Genomic DNA, 19264 nt, shown 5'->3' on the forward strand with positions numbered 1-19264 from the left:
GCCTTCAGCTTAAACCTCATTGCCCTGGGCAAGAGCATGCTCAGTTTGCTCCTCTCCCCCCTCCCCTCCCTTCTCTACTGTAATCTGAGCCCAGAGCAGGGAGAGACTCAGGCAGGAAGTGATGTCACACCACATTAATACTGCAGCTCCTATACTAAACAAACAGAGAGTTTCTAGAGCTTTTTACTCAGGTATGGTAAAACATTCTACAGAATAAATATAGCATTCTAGCTTGCACTATTGCAGCTAATCTATTGGCAATAAAATGCTTCCGTAGCTTTCCTTCTCCTTTAAACCTTTGTAAGTTTTTTTAAACTACACGTGGTGATCATATCGTAACTTTTGAATGTGACACCGGAATGTGGAGTGTACGAAACCTTATTTGACTGAATATTTGGAAAGTGGGCTAACCAATTTTAAAAAAGTGCAAAAATACTACACTATATTATTTCTATTTTTTCCATACTACTTATTTCACGAAGCTGTGATAGCGCTGTCTCCACACAAACAAGGGCATGTGTCCAATGCCAGACTCTTTGAGAAAAGTGTAATTTTCTTTTTCACCAAAATTTCCTGTAAACGTATACAACTACAGTAAGTCCAATCGAAAACTATCATTCTCAAAGTTGACACATTGCAGTTTTATCCATACTGATGTTGAAAGCAACAAAATGAAAACTAATAGAATAAAGCAAGGAAAACAGATCTGAAAAATTTACTTAATCAAATTGCAACCAGTTCTCCAGTCTTTACAAAAACATTTGTCCTTTATATTTTTCGACAATCAAATTACAGAACATTGTATACCAGTAGAGTTAAACAGAAAATAAATTGCAGACGTGAGTGTGTACACAGTGATATATAGCTATGCGCAACATATTGGCATGGTCCTTTGCAACGGTTTCCATGCCAGTTTCTGTCGGGCACAATAGCAGACACTGATTTCTATAGGGTGCAGTAGGTTTAAACCAATCTTTGACCCTGTCAATATTAAATTTAGCACTCAGCCGAACGTTTTAAAGTTAGACAGCGATCCAAACTACAGTGGCAGATAGAGTGAAAGTTCTGCTTGTGCTACCCTGCGTCCAGCTCTGGCAACTCTTCCTATCATGGGCAATTTTTGGGCATAGCGAGAAGCTGTAGCTGCAGGACCTGTATGCAATTGGAAGACACTTTGAAACCTGCGTCCTCCTCCACCTCTTCCAGCTTGTCTTCCTCCTATTAAGAAAGTAAAACGCGGTGTTCCACGAGGTGTCAGCCTGCTCCTTTGGAAAGCCTCTCTTATGCCTTGTGTTCTCTGCCCCTGTCTGGATGTCCCTCTAGGTCTAGATGCAACAGAAATCTGCGTTTGAGGGGGGCGCTGACACTGTTTTCCCACAGTAACTGCTTCATCTTCTCCATGGGCAGTGAGTTGAGGCATCTTTCTTGTCCCATCCCCAGTACATTCTTTTTTGGATTCCTGTATGTTCTGTGGTGCCCCACCATGATGTGATTGGTTTCCACCAGTTCCAAAGCGCACAGCTAGACTGTCTCCAAAGAAGCAGTACAGTTCACTGTACATCTCTAGTAAGGATACCGAGGGGGGTGAGCAGATTGAAGCGTGGGGTAAAGAAGGCATGGCAGATGAGGTTAAATCAGAGGAGCGAGCTTTCATCTTGAGGAGACGTTCCACTGCAACCTTTGGAGATTAACACATAGCTTCAGAAAAATAATATCTTTCCCCAATATTAGTTCTATATTTTACCTAAATTGTTCATATTCTGCACATCGCCTTTATTGTGCCAGTTACATTAAAAATTACCAGTGTTCCCTTTACTTACTAGAATAGCTCCATACACCTTATGTCCATCTGCTTTGACTTGTGCATTAGACATGGAATGATCATCCAACACAGTCTGCAACCCTGCCCAATAGGTAGGAAGGAGAGGATACAAGATTTGCTCCACTGACTAGAAGAAAGCACAATGGATTTCTGCTATGATAAATATATATATATTTTTATTTTTTTTTACTCCTGGTGCGTGTGCGATGTGTTGATATCATAGCCAGTTAAGGAGACATTAAATGGTCATTAGGACAGTTTGAATATGCATTTGTTTAGCAAACCAAGAAAATGGCCACAGTACACATAGAGTTACCGCACTACTGAAGTCTCAGATAGAATGATGTCTCTTGCGTCACACTGTTAGAATCTCTGGTGACATCAGTGATATTATATTGTTTGCATATGTATTTTATCAAGCAACAATAAATGTTACGTTTTAATACTTTCCGCTGATCATAGAGAGAGTGTGTGTGTGTGTGTGTGTGTGTGTGTGTGTGTGTGTGTGTGTGTGTGTGTAGACAATTACAAGAGTCCTCAGCACTCAACCCATTATCAATATATTTAAGACAGAGACATTTATATTGATAATGGGTTGAGTGCTGAGGACTCTTGTAATTGTCTATATGTATTTTGTGGTCACAGTCTCGCTGCACCCCCGCCTAATGGTTTTAAAAACTAGTGGTGAGCACAACTTTCCCTTGTTTAAGGGTGCTTGGTCAGAATTTCATATAAGGATCATGATAAATGCCCCAATGGGGGCCGAAACGTTGGCTGCACAGTGATGTGATAATAAACACTTGATAATTGAGAATATGGAGTGCAGGTCCTTCTTGAATAATCTTATATATAAATATATATATATAATATATCACTAAGTGGCCAGCACATCTCCATTGAAGGTTACCTTCCATCCTAAGGCATGCAGTCCCACTACAGCTCCATAATGAGAACAAAGAGGGCGAACTGGGTCTCCAAGCACTTTCTGTAGAGACTGCAATATTTGTGGATACATTGAACCAGCTAAATCCTGATGGGTCCTGGGATGAAAAAAGAAAGTTTTTACTCATCTTCCTCCTCAATGTAATATAAACGAAGTCATTGTTAATTAACAGTTAAAGTCCTTAGCAGTCCTAGCAGCTACCACTCACAGTGGTAGCTATGGTAACAGCCATACTATCCAGTCATCCACAATAACCCCTAGTTGTTAGCATTAGTGACCATAGTTATAGATAAAAGTTAATGAACAATTCAAAAGAATAATTTGAACAATCTCAATATAGACAACATAGAGCACCATCTCTTATTAATGGTGCCCTGATCACAAAAAAAAGCCCTGTTTGTAAAAAAATAAATACAAAATCTTTGTGACCTCACCAAATAAGGCTTAGAAGACCAGCCCCATAGTCTCGCAGGGTCCAGTGGTCATTGAGTGGATTAATGGAGGCAGCAAGGGGCTCTGTGACACAGTAAAGGACACTCTGCATAAGACTGCAGCCATAATGACCCAGGTACAGAAAGGGGTTCCAAAGTAGAGAGCGCACCAACTGTAAGAGGCGACTTAGCTGTTCCAGATCATGACTAACAGATTTCACCTGAGTCCAAGGTAAGAAAAGATAGGATTGTGAGTATGACATTGCCAAAATAAACATCAAAAGTGACACTACAGATCTGCTAAAATTATGGGACATATTGATTCAGTACTTACCCCACTTACAACATAAACAAAGTACGGTAAAAGGGCAGCGATCTTTGAATTTGTCTGTAAATCTTGAAGGGCAACCTAAAATCACAAAGATCAGAACGGATGTATAAATATTTCCTTGTGAGAAGTGCATTTCAATCATTTTATTTAGTTGCTTTTCCTGTAAATATTTTGCCTTGTCTAATAGTCAGATAAGCAAAAGTATTTGGTGGTGCACTCCTATATAACTGGTAGAACTAGGTGAAGTAGACTTTGACAAAAAGGGGTAACGTATTGGAAAGTTTACACTTTGATAAACTTGCGGATTAACAATCATTCACCAGAGCGAAAATTCACCTAGCGAAGCGGCAAAAAATTTCACTAGTGCTGAGCTTTTTCACCAGCAAATTGCCTTCTTCGCCTATTAGTAAATTGGCAAATTTGCTGCGAATTGTCATTTTGTCAATGATTTTTTTCACCAAAAAAAATCACAATTCACCCTTTAGTTAAAGGGGACCCATCACCACAAAAAATATATTAAAAATCCTATTTTATCAAATTAGTCAAGCAAAGTGAACTATAATTACACAATATAAAATAGTTGAATCTTGTTTTCTTCAGTCTTAATTCAGTCATAATTATAGCAACCAGACAGGAGCAATTTTGTGGACACTGTTATTAAAGGAATTGTTCAGTGTAAAAATAAAAACTGGGTAAATAGGCTGTGCAAAATAAAAAATGTTTCTAATACAGTTAGTTAGCCAAAAATGTAATGTATAAAGGCTGGAGTGATTTCATGTATAACGTGTCAATCAGAACACTACTTCCTGCTTTTCAGCTCTCTTGGTTTACACTGACTGGTTACCCTGGTTATCAGGCAGTAACCAATCAGAGACATGAGGGGGGCCACATGGGTCATATCTGTTGCTTTTGAATCTGAGCTGAATGCTGAGGGTCAATTACAAACTCACTGAACAGAAATGTACCATGTGGCCCCCCTTCAAGTCGCTGACTAACTCTGAGTTATAGAGCTGAAAAGCAGGAAGTTGGATTCTGGCTGTTTTATTAGACATCTGTTCACTCCAGCCTTTATATATTACATTTTTGGCTAACTAACTATATTAGAAACATTTTTTATTTTGCACAGCCTATGCATTTATCCAGTTTTTATTTTCACACTGAACTGTTCCTTTAAGACAAGCCTTGCATCATATCAGAATCTTGTTTGTGCACCAGAATGGGGGACCTGATGTCTATCCCCATGTACTGGCTACACAATTAAATTAAGAGAACGGGGGAATGTGGGGAGAGCAGTGACATCTAGGTAGTGCTGAATGAAAAGTGAAAGTAATTGTTTGCCTAAGGCAAAGAGGAGGGGCAGGCAATATTTAATTGACAGCGGAGATTTTTAAATGATTTTTAAACAGCTATGAACACTCAAAAATTTAAATTTGATTTCATGTTTAATTTCAAAAGGACTTTTATTATTCAGATTTTTATGTCTGGGTGACAGGTCCACTTTAATGTGCCCCTTACTGAGGTGCTCACTGCTGGGGTCACCTGTAAGATCATAAAATAAAGTAGTAGAAGGGCACTCAAACAGAAAAAAACAGTACTTTGTTAGAATTAAATATCAAAAACCCAACGTAGAGGGGGTCTTCATCAGGGGACTGAAAAAATGCAGGCAATTGTACAATAATGACCTAAAGTATAAATACCCTTTGTGCTGTTATCCCAGGGCACTAAAATCAAGAGCTGCGTGTTCCAGCATGAAGAACCGTAAGTCATGTCACCGGAAGTGACGTTAGTGCTTGTGTCACATAGGGGAATGCAAGCCCTTTACACATATGACCACAGAACAGTAGAGAAAACAGAAATGCTTAACAAGTACCAAAATAACATGGCAAAAGAAAGTATAAACAATGATATAAATACAGTGACCTGCTGAGGACACTATGGTTACCATATACTATGTTCTCTAGGAACTTGTTGCCATGTTGTATTTATATCATTGTTTATACTTTTTTTGCCATATTATTTTGGTATTTGTTAAGCACTTATATATTCTCTACTGCTCTGTGGCCATATGTTCAAAGCGCTTGCATTTCCCTATGTGAAACAGGCACTGACCTCACTTCTGGTTCTTCATGCTGGAACATACAGCTCAAAATAATAGCTTGTTCCAAATAATAGCAGTGTAGAGTTCAGTTAGTCAGGTCATTCATTCTGTGAAAAAACAGGTGTCAATTACGGCCATTATTTGAGAAAGGAAGGCAGCAATGCTGGTTATAGTGCATTTCTCCCTGAAATCTGAGTAAAATAGGTTGTTCCAGACATTGTTCAGAACAGCGTGCTTTGATTAAAAAGTTGATTGGAGAGGTGAAAACATATAAAGAAGTGCAGAAAATGATACACTGCTCAGCTAAAATGATCTCAAACGCTTTAAAATTAGGGATGCACTGAATCCAGGATTCGGTTCGGGATTTGGCCATCAGCCTTTTTCAGCAGGATTCGGATTGTCCGAATCCTTCTGTCCGGCCGGAATTATCCTAATTTGCATATGCAAATTAGAGGCGGGTGGGGAAAATCACGTGACTGTCACAAAACAAGGTAGTAAAAATGTCTTCACCTTCCCACCCTTAATTTGCATATGCAAATTAGTATTTGGTTCGGTATTTGGCCGAATCTTTCGCAAATGATTAGGGGGTTCGGCCAAATACAAAATAGTGGATTCGGTGCATCCCTATTTAAAATGGCAACCAAAACCTGAAAGATGTGGAAGAAAATGGACAAGAAGCCAAGCTATCGGCAAGAAGCCCCCGCAAACTCCCATTGTTTAAAAAAAAAAAAAAAAACTTGCTGTGCAGGTTACAATTTGCCAAAGAAAGCAAGATGAAAGCAAGATTGTTCTTTTTGGGTCTAGGGGCCACAAACAGTTTGTTAACCCCCAAACACTGAATTCAAGCCACAGTACAATGAGAAGACAGAGAAACATGGTGGCACAAGCATCATGATATGGGGATGTTTCTCATACTATGGTGTTGGGTCTATTTATCACATACCAGGGATCATGGATCAGTTGCAATTCATCAAAAGAGGAAATGCCCTTTAAATGGGGGTTTCAACAAGACAACGACCCCAAACACACCAGTAAATGAGCAACATCTTGTTTCCAGACCAACAAGATTGATGTTATGGAGTGACCAGCCCAATCCCTGGACCTTAATCCAATAGAAAACTTGTGGAGTGACATCAAAAATTTTGTTTCTGAGGCAAAACCAAGAAATGCAGAAGAATTGTGGAATGTAACAGGTGCCAAAAGTTGGAATAATACAAATCTGAAAAATTTTTCTTCATGTTTTGATTTGGAAAATAATGTCCAATGCATTTGTGTGTATGGAAATAAAAGCTATTATGAGGATTTTGAGCTTTATTCACTTTTTTAAACACACTGCTATTTTTTTAACATAACTGTAAATATAATAGACAGGTGTCTAAAATGGTGGCAGTTAAGTAATTACCTTCATGAGGTGTGGGTCGTCCCCTAGCACAGCTCGTGTGACACGCTGGTAATACTTAAGCAGGTCATCTGTCAGGAGTGAGACTGCTGCAGGAACTGTAAGTTGACAAAGAAAATGTCTAGTTGATGTGACAAAGAGCATAAATAAGCAGAGTAAATCTGGAAAAAATGTTACCTGTTCCCTGATGTTCCAAGTTCCCCTTTCCATCCAAATACGAGACATGAACTGCAGGAGAAATAACACTGCTAAGAATGTACTCAGTAAACAAATAGGTTTCATGTATTTCAGAATATTTTCCTACCTCGTACAGCAGTCTCTGGTGTGCCTTTGGGGATATTTGTTGCTAGTGCCAGTTCCACCAGGTTGATTTCTCTGTCCTCAGTGTAGTGGCAATCTCCGTCTTTAATACTGCGGTAAGTCACTGCATCTGAAGATCCATGACCACATACCGCCTGTGAGAGAGACAGTTTGTAATGTACAGTGACGTAAACACGTAAACAATCTCCCCGAACTGCCTTCTGTCTGCTTGAATGAAGAATCTCCTGCACTAATGCACTTGCGGCGCTTCGATTTCTGAAGTCACCCGAAGTTTCCCCGTGAGGCAACTTCGGAAATCGAAGCGCCACGAGTGCATTAGCGCAGGCGATTCTTCATTCAAGCAGACGGAAGGCAGATGAAAGGCAGTTCGGGGAGATTGACGCCCCGCAGAAGAGGCGATTAGTCGCCAAGCGACTAAATCTCCCCGAATCTGCCCCAACCCTAAGAGATCTTGGAAATGGCTCATTGGCTTTATCTTACTTTTGAGTGGAATCAGGTATATTTGTGTAAAATAAATGTATATTTATATATATATATATATATATATATATATATATATATATATATATATATATATATATATATATATATATATATATATATATATATATATATAGTGTCCAACTGAATGCTCTTAGGGCAAAAGGGTGATATATTTTCTTTTTGAATGTGACCTGCCATCTAGGTTAGTTTATGTCATTTGGGTTGGCCAATGAAAAATCTTTTCTTTAGAGAGGTCTCAATCCTCTTATTTACTTGCCAATAATCACACTTACCTCTACATTGCTCCACCTCAAAGCGCGGTTGAAATCCTCCACTGTCAGTCTGCGCCTCCTTGAATGTCTAAGACCCTGTGCACTGAACTGAAAGACACATAAGGTATAGGAATCTTCTAAAATAATTGGCCATAAGTCCAAGAAGAGTAGGGATGCACCAAATCCAGTATTCAGTTCAGGATTTGGCCAAGATTCCGCCTTTTTCAACAGGATTTGAATTCAGCCAAATCCAAGTGCCTGGCTGAACCTAATCCAAATCCAAAAAAAAAATCACATGATTTTTCGTCACACATACAAGGAAGTAAAAAATGTTTTAACCGTGCATACAGCTTGCGGTCTGCTTTGCCGTCCATGATTCCCTAATTTACGTATGCGAATTAGGGGTTGGATTCGGTTCAGGATTCGGCCAAATCTTTTCCAAAGGATTCGGCCAATTTCTAAAATAGTGGATTTGGTGCATCCCTAAAGAAGTCGTTCTTTTTTATTGGTTTATCCAGTTTCAATATTTTACACTGTTACTTTTAATATCTATAGAATTGTGTTACTTTGTCTTATTCGGTATTGTAATCATCGATACATATCGAAAACTGCGACTTATCATGTTTTGAAACTTCAATAAATACATTATACAAAAAAATCTTCTAACATATAACAGTTTAAAATAAACAAGGGAGCTTTTCGTCACGAATCAATCTTTGGCCCCGGCTCTTTAAGGCAATGTTTTATGATATATGAAGAAAACAGGGGCTCAGATTATAGTCTGAGGTGACAAACCTCAAAATAGATTCTTTCAATGGTCAAAAACACTAGGTAAGAAAATAGCAAGGGGCAGCTAGAGACTATTTTCAACAGCATTTACTAACCATAACATTTACTAACCATAAAACAGCTGAAATGTTTAATGTATATTAAAAGCTTGTTTAGAATTACATTTTCTTTAATTAGCAAACATGTCTCTGTTTATATCCCCATTAAAGGGGCTGTTTACCTTCCAAACACTTTTTTCAGTTCAGTTGTTTTCAGAAACAAAAACATTTTTTTTTTCAGTTGCTTTCAATGTTTTATTTTTGACTAAACTCACAATATAAATAAACTTGAATGTTTGCTTACTTATTAAAAAATCCAAATATAAGAAATTCAATTCAAGCATGGAAAAATAATACCTAGGATTTTGAGTTTAGAAGTTTTTTTTTTAGGCCAGATTTGGTGAGGTGCAAATTTGTGGGGGTCGACCATTCAGCCTGACATTCTTTGAGCCATTAACATCATTTAACTCATTTAGACAAGGAATTGCGTAGCCAAAGCAGTAATATTTGGGCACATTAGTTAAATGATCTGCCACTTGGTCTATACTGCTGCCTGTGTGCTGAAGGTGTTAGCAATATACACGTACTGGCACTAAGTGACGCGCCACTCTCACGTACTTCTTTAGGGCTGAAGGTGCAAGAGACGTACTGATGTGTCAGTACAGTAAACGAAGACGTATGCGAGAGCAGCGCGTCACTACATGCCAGCACACAGGCAGCAGTATAGACCAAGTGGCAGATCATTTCACTAATGTGCCCAAATATTACTGCTACACGATTCCTGATTGCACTGTGCTGGGGGGCCGCATTATTATTAATTTCATGATGGAGGCTGAGTGCCGGTGTAATTTGAAAACGGGCCACATTTTGCCCCCGGGCCCGACTTTGGACATGCCTGATCTAAAACCTTGAAAATCTTGACTATAGGACATCTCCTATTGACTTCTACATGAAGTCGCAAGCTTTTATATGCCAAAGTTTTACATTTGAGCTTAATAAATACTAAACATTCTTTTTTGAATATACAATTCAAATGTATGAGGTTTAGTGCAAAAAAAACAAAACAAAAACATTTGAATCTTGGCAAGATTTCTAATTCGAACATTGATAAATCACCCCCTTAATGTTTCTCCCTGTGGTGTTTCAGTCTGGCAGCTTCAGGTGCAGATTCTGAATGGTTACAATTTGCTACAGTAGTTGATACATTTATCAACATCAGAATATCAGCAACAAGTGTATCAATTATAACAGCTGCCACAGTTGGTGATCCCCCTGAGCTGCTTTACACCTGTTACACTATTGTTGTAAGGCTACAATGCTCTTTAACGAAAGGAAACAAATACTGTAATTCATAAAATTTATTTAATGTAATATAAAGCTCAAATCTGACCGTTTCAGCACCAGGGCATATCACATGCCCATAGGCCCAGACAGACAATCTGTGGATTCTGGCCAATGACAGAGGGGCTGCTGTAAAATATTATAGACCAGTGATCTCCAACCAGTCGCTTGTGAGTGACATGTTGTTCTCCAACCCCCTGGATGTTGCTCCCTGTGGCCTCATAGCAGGTGCTTATTTTTTTTTAATTCCAGGCTTGGAGCCAAGTTTTGTTTGCATAAAAACTAGGTGTACTGTCAAGTAGAGCCTCCTAGAGCCAGTCCACATAGGGACTAGCAATAGCCAATCACAGCCCTTATTTGGCACCCCAGGGATTTTTTTCATGCTTGAGTTTCACCCCAACTCTTTTTACATTTGAATGTGGAACACAGGTCTGTGGAGGGCTATTTGGGCCTCTGTGTATCTGGAATGCCAGTCCAGACCTGCATGCCCTGCAAAGTGTCTACAAAATTGGCAAAATAAAGTATGGGATTGTAACAAGCTGTAGCAATAGCAACAGTAGTGGATTTAGATGCCAAAACATAAGAGTTTGCATTTTGACACCTGAATCAGCTTCTTCAACAAGAAGAAAATTGCAGTAAAAATTGTGTAATCTAATTAAACTAAATCATCCAAATAACTGATTAGCTCTTTTGGAGTAATGTAGGATTTTTTTTTTTGGGGAGGGGGGGTTAAACAAGTAACATCTTTAGTTGCAAAATATAATTTTAGCAAAGGATGAATTTAGCATTCCTTCCTCAGCCTCACTAAATACACAGATAATGGAACATACATGGTAGTGTACTCACAATTTCTGATGGGTTGTAAACTCACTATATGGGCAATGTCAGGAAAATCTTTAGGGTGAAAACACACTAGAGCTACTAGTACCAGCTACTTGTCACGACTACAAAATAAATAATTGGCTTTACTAAGACACTACATCTGTTTTAGCAGAAGCAATTCTCAGTATTGTCTATGGCAGGGCATTTTGTAGCTGCTACTAGTAGATATGTGTGTCTATGCCCTTAAAGTTGCTATGGAAAGGTAAAAGTGTTACTATATAGGATACCTGGGTAAGCTCCCGGAGTCTGTAGCATACATCTTCAGCGAGTAATGCAGCGACCTCATCTGTGATATCCAGACCCACACTTTCTGCTGTTAAACGTACTGAATCCTGACAGAGTTCAACATACCTTCGGTCTTCCGTGTGAGACATTTCTGAACTAAGGAAAAACAATGAGCCCTTTAAAGGGGAACTCCACACAAACATAACTTAAGCTTTTTGAAAAGTAAAAATAATTTCAAGCAACTTTTCAATATACATCAATTAAAAAATATGAAGACTTTTCATGATTTTTAATGGTTTGGAACAGTCCCCTAAGCCTAGCCCCCTGCTCTCCTGCTGATCTGTCTGACTACTTTGCTGAGCTGGCTGACTATTGTTACTTTGTATCAGCAGCCAGCTGTCCTCAGCCTGCATCCTCCAAATCCCACAATTCCCTGCACACGTGATTTCAATAAGGAATGGAACATCACAGTGCAATGCATTGTGGGTTATGTAGTTCCTGCATGCTGTTTGTAAGCTGTGGAGAAGTTGTTACAATTTGTAACATCAGTGTTTAGTCCCTCCTTCCCTGCCAGCTGGATTCCAGCATAGAAAATGGCAATTATTCCTACTTTTTGAAGAAACCAATAACTGTGATGGTTATATTAGGGGTTTCTGTGTTATGTGGGCCTTAAATGTTGGTTTGGAAGCTGGAGTTCCCCTTTAAAGTATTACTTTTTTGTGCTCAAAGCATCACCTAATGATAAAGCCACATCTATACTAGTTTGATTTAGTCTGAGTTATAGTGGATCAATGGGATGTAATTATAGCCATATAAAGATTTTATAGAAATGTCACAAGAAGCTTCCATCATTATTCCCATGAAAATGATGTAAACCGCATGCATCAGTAAGTATACATCATCGGTATACATATTAGGGATGCACCAAATCCAGGATTCGGCCTTTTTCAGCAGGATTTGTATTTGGCCGGTATGCAGCAAATCTACTAATTTGGATTCAGCCGATTCCTTCTGCCCAGCCGAACCGAATCCAAATTCTAATTTGCATATGCAAAAATTAGGGGCGGGTCACAAAACAAGGAAGTAAAAAATGTTTTCCCATTCCCACCCCTAATTTGCTAAGCAAATTAGGATTCGGAATTCGGCAGAATATTTCGTTTAGGATTCGGCTGAATCCAAAATAGTGGATTCGCTGCATCCCTAATACATATATAAACTTTTTTTTTCCAACATCGAAAACATGAGTGGAATTTATATTATGGATGCGCCAACTTCAGGATTTGCAGAATAGATACTTATTTAAATGAAATAATGATGAAATAATGAATGGAACTTTGTAAATCTAGTTATTTCTGTTCAGCTGGTGAGAGTTACCATGAATGTGTAAGGGCAAGGTTGCGTTTTTAAAAAAACGAACGTAAATAAGCCGATGAAACACATGCATGATAATATGCATTTTTTGGTCTGTAGTTTTCTTTTCTCAACATGCTACGCAATATGTTGGCGCTATATAAATACATGTTAATAATAACATGCATTTCTGTTTTTTTTTCATTCCCCATAATTCCCCTCACTTAGTAAAGTTTTGTGAATAAAAGCCAAGTGGAAATCAATTTACATGCATAATATAGTGCTTGTCAATACACAATGTAATTACGTCACCAACATACAACGCCGTAAATTCGTATATGTGAATTCCATCTCACAAGAGTTTGGCCGCCATGTTGAAAATACGCAGCGTATTTCAGCTAAGTGTATTTCCCAACCTGCGGATACCACAGAGTTCAATATTATTTCCTTTTGCTAAAAAACGCAAATACTGGCGTCTTGTGGCGGATGTTGGCTCGCAAGCGCCCTGTGGGAATTGCCATAGTGTGTGTGTTCTATTATTTACACTAGGGCATCATGTTGTGCTTATCTACGCTCGACTGTACATTCTTAAAAACGCAACATGTGACCCTGTCCTATAAACAGCTGTTTGAGCATTTCATACGCTGGTAGGCGGATAAGATCATTTTTCCTTTCATTTCCATATAAAGATCATCAGTATGTTCACCCACTACCGCTGAACCCCAGTTTCTTGCATTTCTCTCAAACACAGCAGCCTCCAGGGAAACAATATTCGCTTATGGAACAGACACAGTAAATGATCTGCACACTCTTTATAATTCAGCCTAAATGCCTAATAAATATGGCTCCCCCAAATGGAAGAGAGACCCCAGAGGACCCTTTATTTTTGTGACGGTAACCCAGCAATTCACTACAAACATCTATTTATCCCGACCACCTCAATATCAATATAATTACGCGTTTTTGATGCGAGTCTCTCATGACAGCCTACGCGGAAACCAATATCCAGTCCATCATCCCTTCTTTCCTATACCCTCTCTGCTGCCGCTTCCTGTTTTGCCCCGCCCCTTCCTTCACAGGCACGTGACCTGAGTACAATTCCCGCTAGATGAAAAGCGGAATCTTTTTTTATATATAATTCCTGCTGCTAAGGTAGTTCTGTTTATTGCCATGGCTGTTGCGTATCAGTGTTCTAAGGCCGTCTGCAATTTGTCAATGTATGCTATGAAAACATCCTGTGTCTGCGCGTATCTGTCGCAGAGTGATGACGCTACTTCACGGCCACTTGTGATTGGTCTAGTTCTCAGTGGGTGTACCTGACTACGCTGGTGATGGAACTGAGCGCTGAACTGAGTAACAGAGACGGGAGTAGCCGTCCGTTTCAGGTGAGATGTGAGCGGACATTGAAGGGACTGGCGAATGGCCTGGAGCAGCTTAAAGGAGAAGTGTCCGCCGTATTGACTGAGCTGGTGCTGCAAGAGAAAGGAGAGGGGGCACTGGCAGCTGGAGATCAGGAGTCTGCAGGTCTGTTCTGGGGGGGGGGGGGGGTGGTGTGTGTGTGTGTGTGTGTGTGTGTGTGTGTGTGTGTGTGTGTGTGTGTGTGTGTGTGTGTTTTTTCTGCCGGGTGTGTGTATTTTTTTAAAAGACCTGTCAAAACAACAAGTCGTCTGTCTAAGCCATTTAAGCAGTTACTTCACCCTGCACATTACCAGCACGATAATACCTCTGCAAAATGGTGAGAAGACTCTGGAGCAGGAACTGAACTGCCACAAAATTCTGGGCAAAATCTAAATTAAATTTAGGGGTTGTTCACCTTTGAGTTAACTTTTAGTATGATGTAGAGAGTGATGTAATTGCCTTTCATCTTTTATCATTGTTTTTGAGTTATATAGTTTTTTTATTCAGCAGCTCTCCAATTAGCAGTCAGCCATTTGGTTGCTAGGGTCCAAATGACCCTAGCAACCATGCATTGATTTGAATAAAATACTCAGATATGAATAGGAGAGGGCCTGACTAGAAAAATAAGTAACCGAATGTAGCAGTAATAATAATTTGTAGGCTTACAGGGCATTTGTTTTTTTTAAGATGGGGTCAGTTACTTGAGAACAGGAAAGAGTCTGATTAAGAAGGCAAATAATTCAAAAAAACGATGAAAAATAAATAATGAAGACCAATTGAAAAGTTTGAACAAAAGACTCCGATATGAATAGGAGAGGGACTGACTAGAAAGATAAGTAACCGAATGTAGCAGTAATAATAATTTGTAGGCTTACAGGGCATTTGTTTTTTTTTAGATGGGGTCAGTCATTTGAGAACAGGAAAGAGTCAGAAGAAGAAGGCAAATAATTAAAAAAATTATGAAAAATAAATAATGAAGACCAATTGAAAAGTTGCTTAGAATTGGCCATTCTATAACATATTAAAACTTAACATTAAGGTGAACCACCTCTTTAAATATGAAAATACTAGGGATGCACCAAATCCACTATTTTGGATTCGGCCGAACACTTCATGAACAGAATCCGAATCCTAATTTGCATATGCAAATTTGGGGTGGGAAGGGGAAATTTTTTTTACTTCCTTGTTTTGTGACAAAGTCACACGAATTCACTCCCCGCCTTTAATTTGCATATGCTGAATCCCGAACCGAATCCTGGATTCGGTGCATCCCTAGAAAATACTGAAGCATAAAATAAGTAGAAATTGCCTGTTCTGGCAAGGAGCAAAGTGCACCTTGAGTTTTGGTCACCTCAAAAGCCCCCACTCTTCCATTGTTTCACAACATAGGGGATTGTGCTGTTAAAAATTGTGTGTATGGTAGTTTTTTACTGCCTATGACCAAGTGCCAGTCAGGATTTATACTGTGGACTTTTTTTAATTTTGATGTGCACAATTAATCTTTACATTAGCTTTGTGGAACTCTAACGATATTACAATAGCACTTAATATCCCTCAGTAACTAAAAAGTCCATTTTTTTTTCTGGTCGGAGTTTTAAAGGAGAACTAAACCCTAAAAATGAATATGGCTAAAATCTATGGCTAAATCCGGCCCTGCTCCAAATTCAAATGTGAGATTTATCACACCTTGACCTTGCAAATTGTTCTAATTTGGATATTCTCCACCTAAAACCTGCCGAGTTCATGTACAAGTCAATGGAGGCCCGTTGAACCATTTGAAGATGTTAATTGCCTTGCTGACTGAAGGAAAACTCTATTCAAATTTGAATTGAATATTCGGGTCAGGACTAAGCAATCAAATATTAGATGTTTGAATTTTTATTAAATAGCCTCCCATTCGAGTTGTGAATATATTCGAATTTATTAGAGTTAAAAAATTATTTCACAAAAATTCGAAATACTACCTTTGATAAATCTGCCCATTAGAGTTTTTCTTAAACTTTCACCACTCATCCGAGTGACTTCTTCAGTTCAGTTTTTGTGTAGTGTCTCACAGGACATCGAGTTCACTTCTCATAGCCTTGTTTTTTAATGGTGGGGAAACATTATTCTAATAGATTCAGAAATTAACTTGATCCAAATGACATCACTGAGCACCATTTATAAGGATACATTTTGCAAGTTCTTCATGGCTTTTGTGTATTGTAATTAAACTGCTACTCTTTATTAGGTGAAGAGGAGGATGAAGAAGATACAGATGAAAAAGATTTTTCTGAGAATGGAATAAGCAGTAATGGACCTCCCACTAAAAGAAACAAAATACAGGATTGAATGGGATTTACGTCAACTTTATTTTGGTCCTATCTGGGTATTTTTAAATAACGCAGATACTTCTTTATACTGTATGTTCTCACGTGGACTGAAACTTAAACTTTGTTTCTGGTATGTATGTTATCTCTGTAAAGATAAAAAAAAAGGGACTTCTCCTCCAATACTAGGCTCCCATAGATTGGGATAAAGTATGTAACCATATGAGAAAGTTATTTAAGATAAAAGGCAATGTTTATTAACCACCACGCCAAAAGCAATTAAAAACATTTAAAACATACTAAAGTAGCAGCGCTGCATGGGGTGTAGGGATCCCTACCGTCTAAATATCCAAATTTTGTGGGGCTCCGGGATATCAATGTCGTAACAAAATATATTTGTATGAAATGGCTCGTCAGCCTTTATACATACGATATGTAACCCTGTAAGTCCTGGAGTCCGGTAATCAAGGGGACAGGTGTGCGCAAGTCTATTTGTAATTATTCCAGTGAATGAAGTGGGTGAATCCTGTGCTTAGGTATACACAAAAGCCGTGGGTCCTATAGGTATGGACCAAGAGCGGAACCGGTGTGTAAAGGGTCGGGATTCTGGTATGGACCCAGTTGACTGCAGTACAGCGCCCAATTTGAGTGACAGGAGCGACTAATTATAATAGCCGCTTGGGCAGTTGCAAACTTGCAATAGTCACCAATAAATGCCAAGCAGCGGTCCTGAGGTCCCGGTTGTCATTCAAACCCAAAAAAAAATTGTTCATACAGACCATATGCAGTGTTCTGTTATCCTTACACCGGGTCTTGTCACACTCTCTACACGGATCGTACTGTGTTTTCCAAACGGATTGCTTGCGTACCACAGGTCACCACATGCACAGCGGAATCCCACCTCACTCCATGCAGACACTGAGCCTCGACAGCTGTTTCGCCACCGACCGTGGCTTTTTTTTGTTTGGTTTATTAGTACATAGTATTGTTTTGTGGACACCTCCAATCAGGTTAATTATACAAATTGATTCACTGAGATTTCCACCTGTTTCTAGTATGGATGTTATTTATCTCTGTAAAGCACACAAATTAAGAAGACTTATTTTATATACGAAATAAACTTTTTTTGTGAATCTATTTTTTTTTTAATTCTTAAGATTCCAAACTTTTTCTCATGGCCTTGGGGGAAACTATGTATTAAATAAACACAAGAGCAGTAGGGTTTTGCTGCCTTTTTACCTTTTATGGAGCAAATCCAAATAAACTGTTTAATATTATGTTCTGAGTCCAGGGAAAATAATTAATATGCTTTGGAGTTGTCAGAACAGTCTTACGTAGGGACAGGGACACTGTGAGCAGCCGGTGCATAATAGTAGGTACAGCAGACACAGCAATTTTTTGGGGGGAGGAGCAAATTATAGAGAGGCCAGTTGGTATTTTCAGGAAATGTCCATTTAGGCATATGCTTGCAAAACACATTTTCTTCTTAAGGTGGTATAACGTCTGGTTATGCAGGGCCGCCATTAGAAATCACGGGGGCCCCGTACAACAAAATTTTCTGGCACCCAAGCCCCACCCCAGATCCCGCCTACTCCATATCACAGTTAAAAGACCACACAAACATGAGTGCTAAAAAAGTAACCCCCCCCCCACACACACACACACGTTATAAAAGCTATTGATGGTCAGGGCCCCCTTATAAGTTAAAAAAAAAAAACATTTGCGCCAAAGCCCCACATAAGTTGTTTTACAGATTAGCCACAATAGTGCAAGCTAGAACGCTATATTTATTCTGCAGAATGCTTTATCATACCTGAGTAAAAAGCTCTAGACACTGTCTCTGTTTGTTTAGGATAGAAGCTGCCATATAAGCTTGGTGTGACATCACTTCCTGCCTGAGTCTCTCCCTGCTCACAGCTCTGAGCTCAGATTACAGCAGAGATGGGAGGAGGGAGGGGGAGAGGAGCAAAATGAGCATGCTCAAGCCCTGCCCTGGGGTTTATGCTGAAAACAGGAAGTCTGATACAGAAGCCCACGTATACACAATAAAAGGAAAGAAATGCTGTGTTTCTTTTGACAGAGGACTCAGAGCAGCATTACTTTGAGGGTTTACTGGTGTATTTTATATACCTTTCTGATAAAACGTAATTTTAGCCTTTTCTTCTCCTTTAAAAAGCATTGGTGCCAGGGCCCCCCTTACAAGTTAAAAAAAATTGGGGCCCCAAAGAATATTATTTTTAAAAATCATTAGTGCCAGGACCCCCCTTACAAGTTAAAAAAATTGGGGCCCCAAAAAATATTTTTTAAAAAACACATTGGTGGCAGGGGCCTATAGAATATTAAAATAATACATTGGTGGCCAGGGGATTAAAAAAAAAAAAACAAAACACAAATTGGTGTTCACAGAATTGAACTTGTGGCTTCAGGACTTCAACTTCGGCTCCTTTCGGTACTTCGGCTATTTTCGTGGCTTTGGGTCTTTTCACCACTTCGGCTTTTCAGCACTTCCACATTTCGGCTGTTCGAAAATTGCCACAAATCTTCGGCGCTTGCAAGGGGGGCCCGGCTCTTTCAAAAGTGCAGCACTGCCGGGGCCCCCCTTCATGCCCGGGACATTTATCCCCCCTTGATGGCGGCCCTGTGGTTATGCCACTAAAAAGCTGTTTCCTACATTGTTTAACATAAGATACTCTATACAAGATTTCAACAAACCTCATTGTATATAGTCAACTGTGACCCAAGAAGAATCACTCGTCTTTCCTCATATGACTGCAACAGCATATGTTCACAGCTACAATCTCTAGGGTGCACCCAAAGGCTACATTGAGAAAT

At 39.2% G+C, this 19264-nt stretch overlaps 2 protein-coding genes across 2 annotated transcripts; one reads left to right on the plus strand and one right to left on the minus strand.

The window, feature by feature from the left end:
• Positions 1-701: 701 nt before the first annotated feature.
• On the minus strand, positions 702-13754 carry taf6l.S (TATA-box binding protein associated factor 6 like S homeolog). Its single transcript, NM_001092247.1, is given in 11 exon segments — positions 702-1678; positions 1821-1949; positions 2730-2862; positions 3200-3417; positions 3531-3605; positions 7028-7122; positions 7202-7252; positions 7329-7479; positions 8122-8208; positions 11378-11531; positions 13683-13754. Coding segments are annotated over 10 exon segments (1725 nt in total). The 5' UTR covers positions 11525-11531; positions 13683-13754; the 3' UTR covers positions 702-1039.
• Positions 13755-14006: 252 nt separating this feature from the next.
• Positions 14007-17569, plus strand: LOC108699817 (EKC/KEOPS complex subunit GON7). The gene is made up of 2 exons (XM_018232413.2): positions 14007-14249; positions 16354-17569. The coding sequence occupies exons 1-2, from the start codon at positions 14057-14059 to the stop codon at positions 16452-16454; spliced, it is 294 nt and encodes a 97-aa protein (XP_018087902.1). The 5' UTR covers positions 14007-14056; the 3' UTR covers positions 16455-17569.
• Positions 17570-19264: the final 1695 nt, after the last annotated feature.

This window comes from Xenopus laevis, chromosome 8S, assembly GCF_017654675.1.
Source record: "Xenopus laevis strain J_2021 chromosome 8S, Xenopus_laevis_v10.1, whole genome shotgun sequence".
Lineage (NCBI taxonomy): Eukaryota > Metazoa > Chordata > Amphibia > Anura > Pipidae > Xenopus > Xenopus laevis.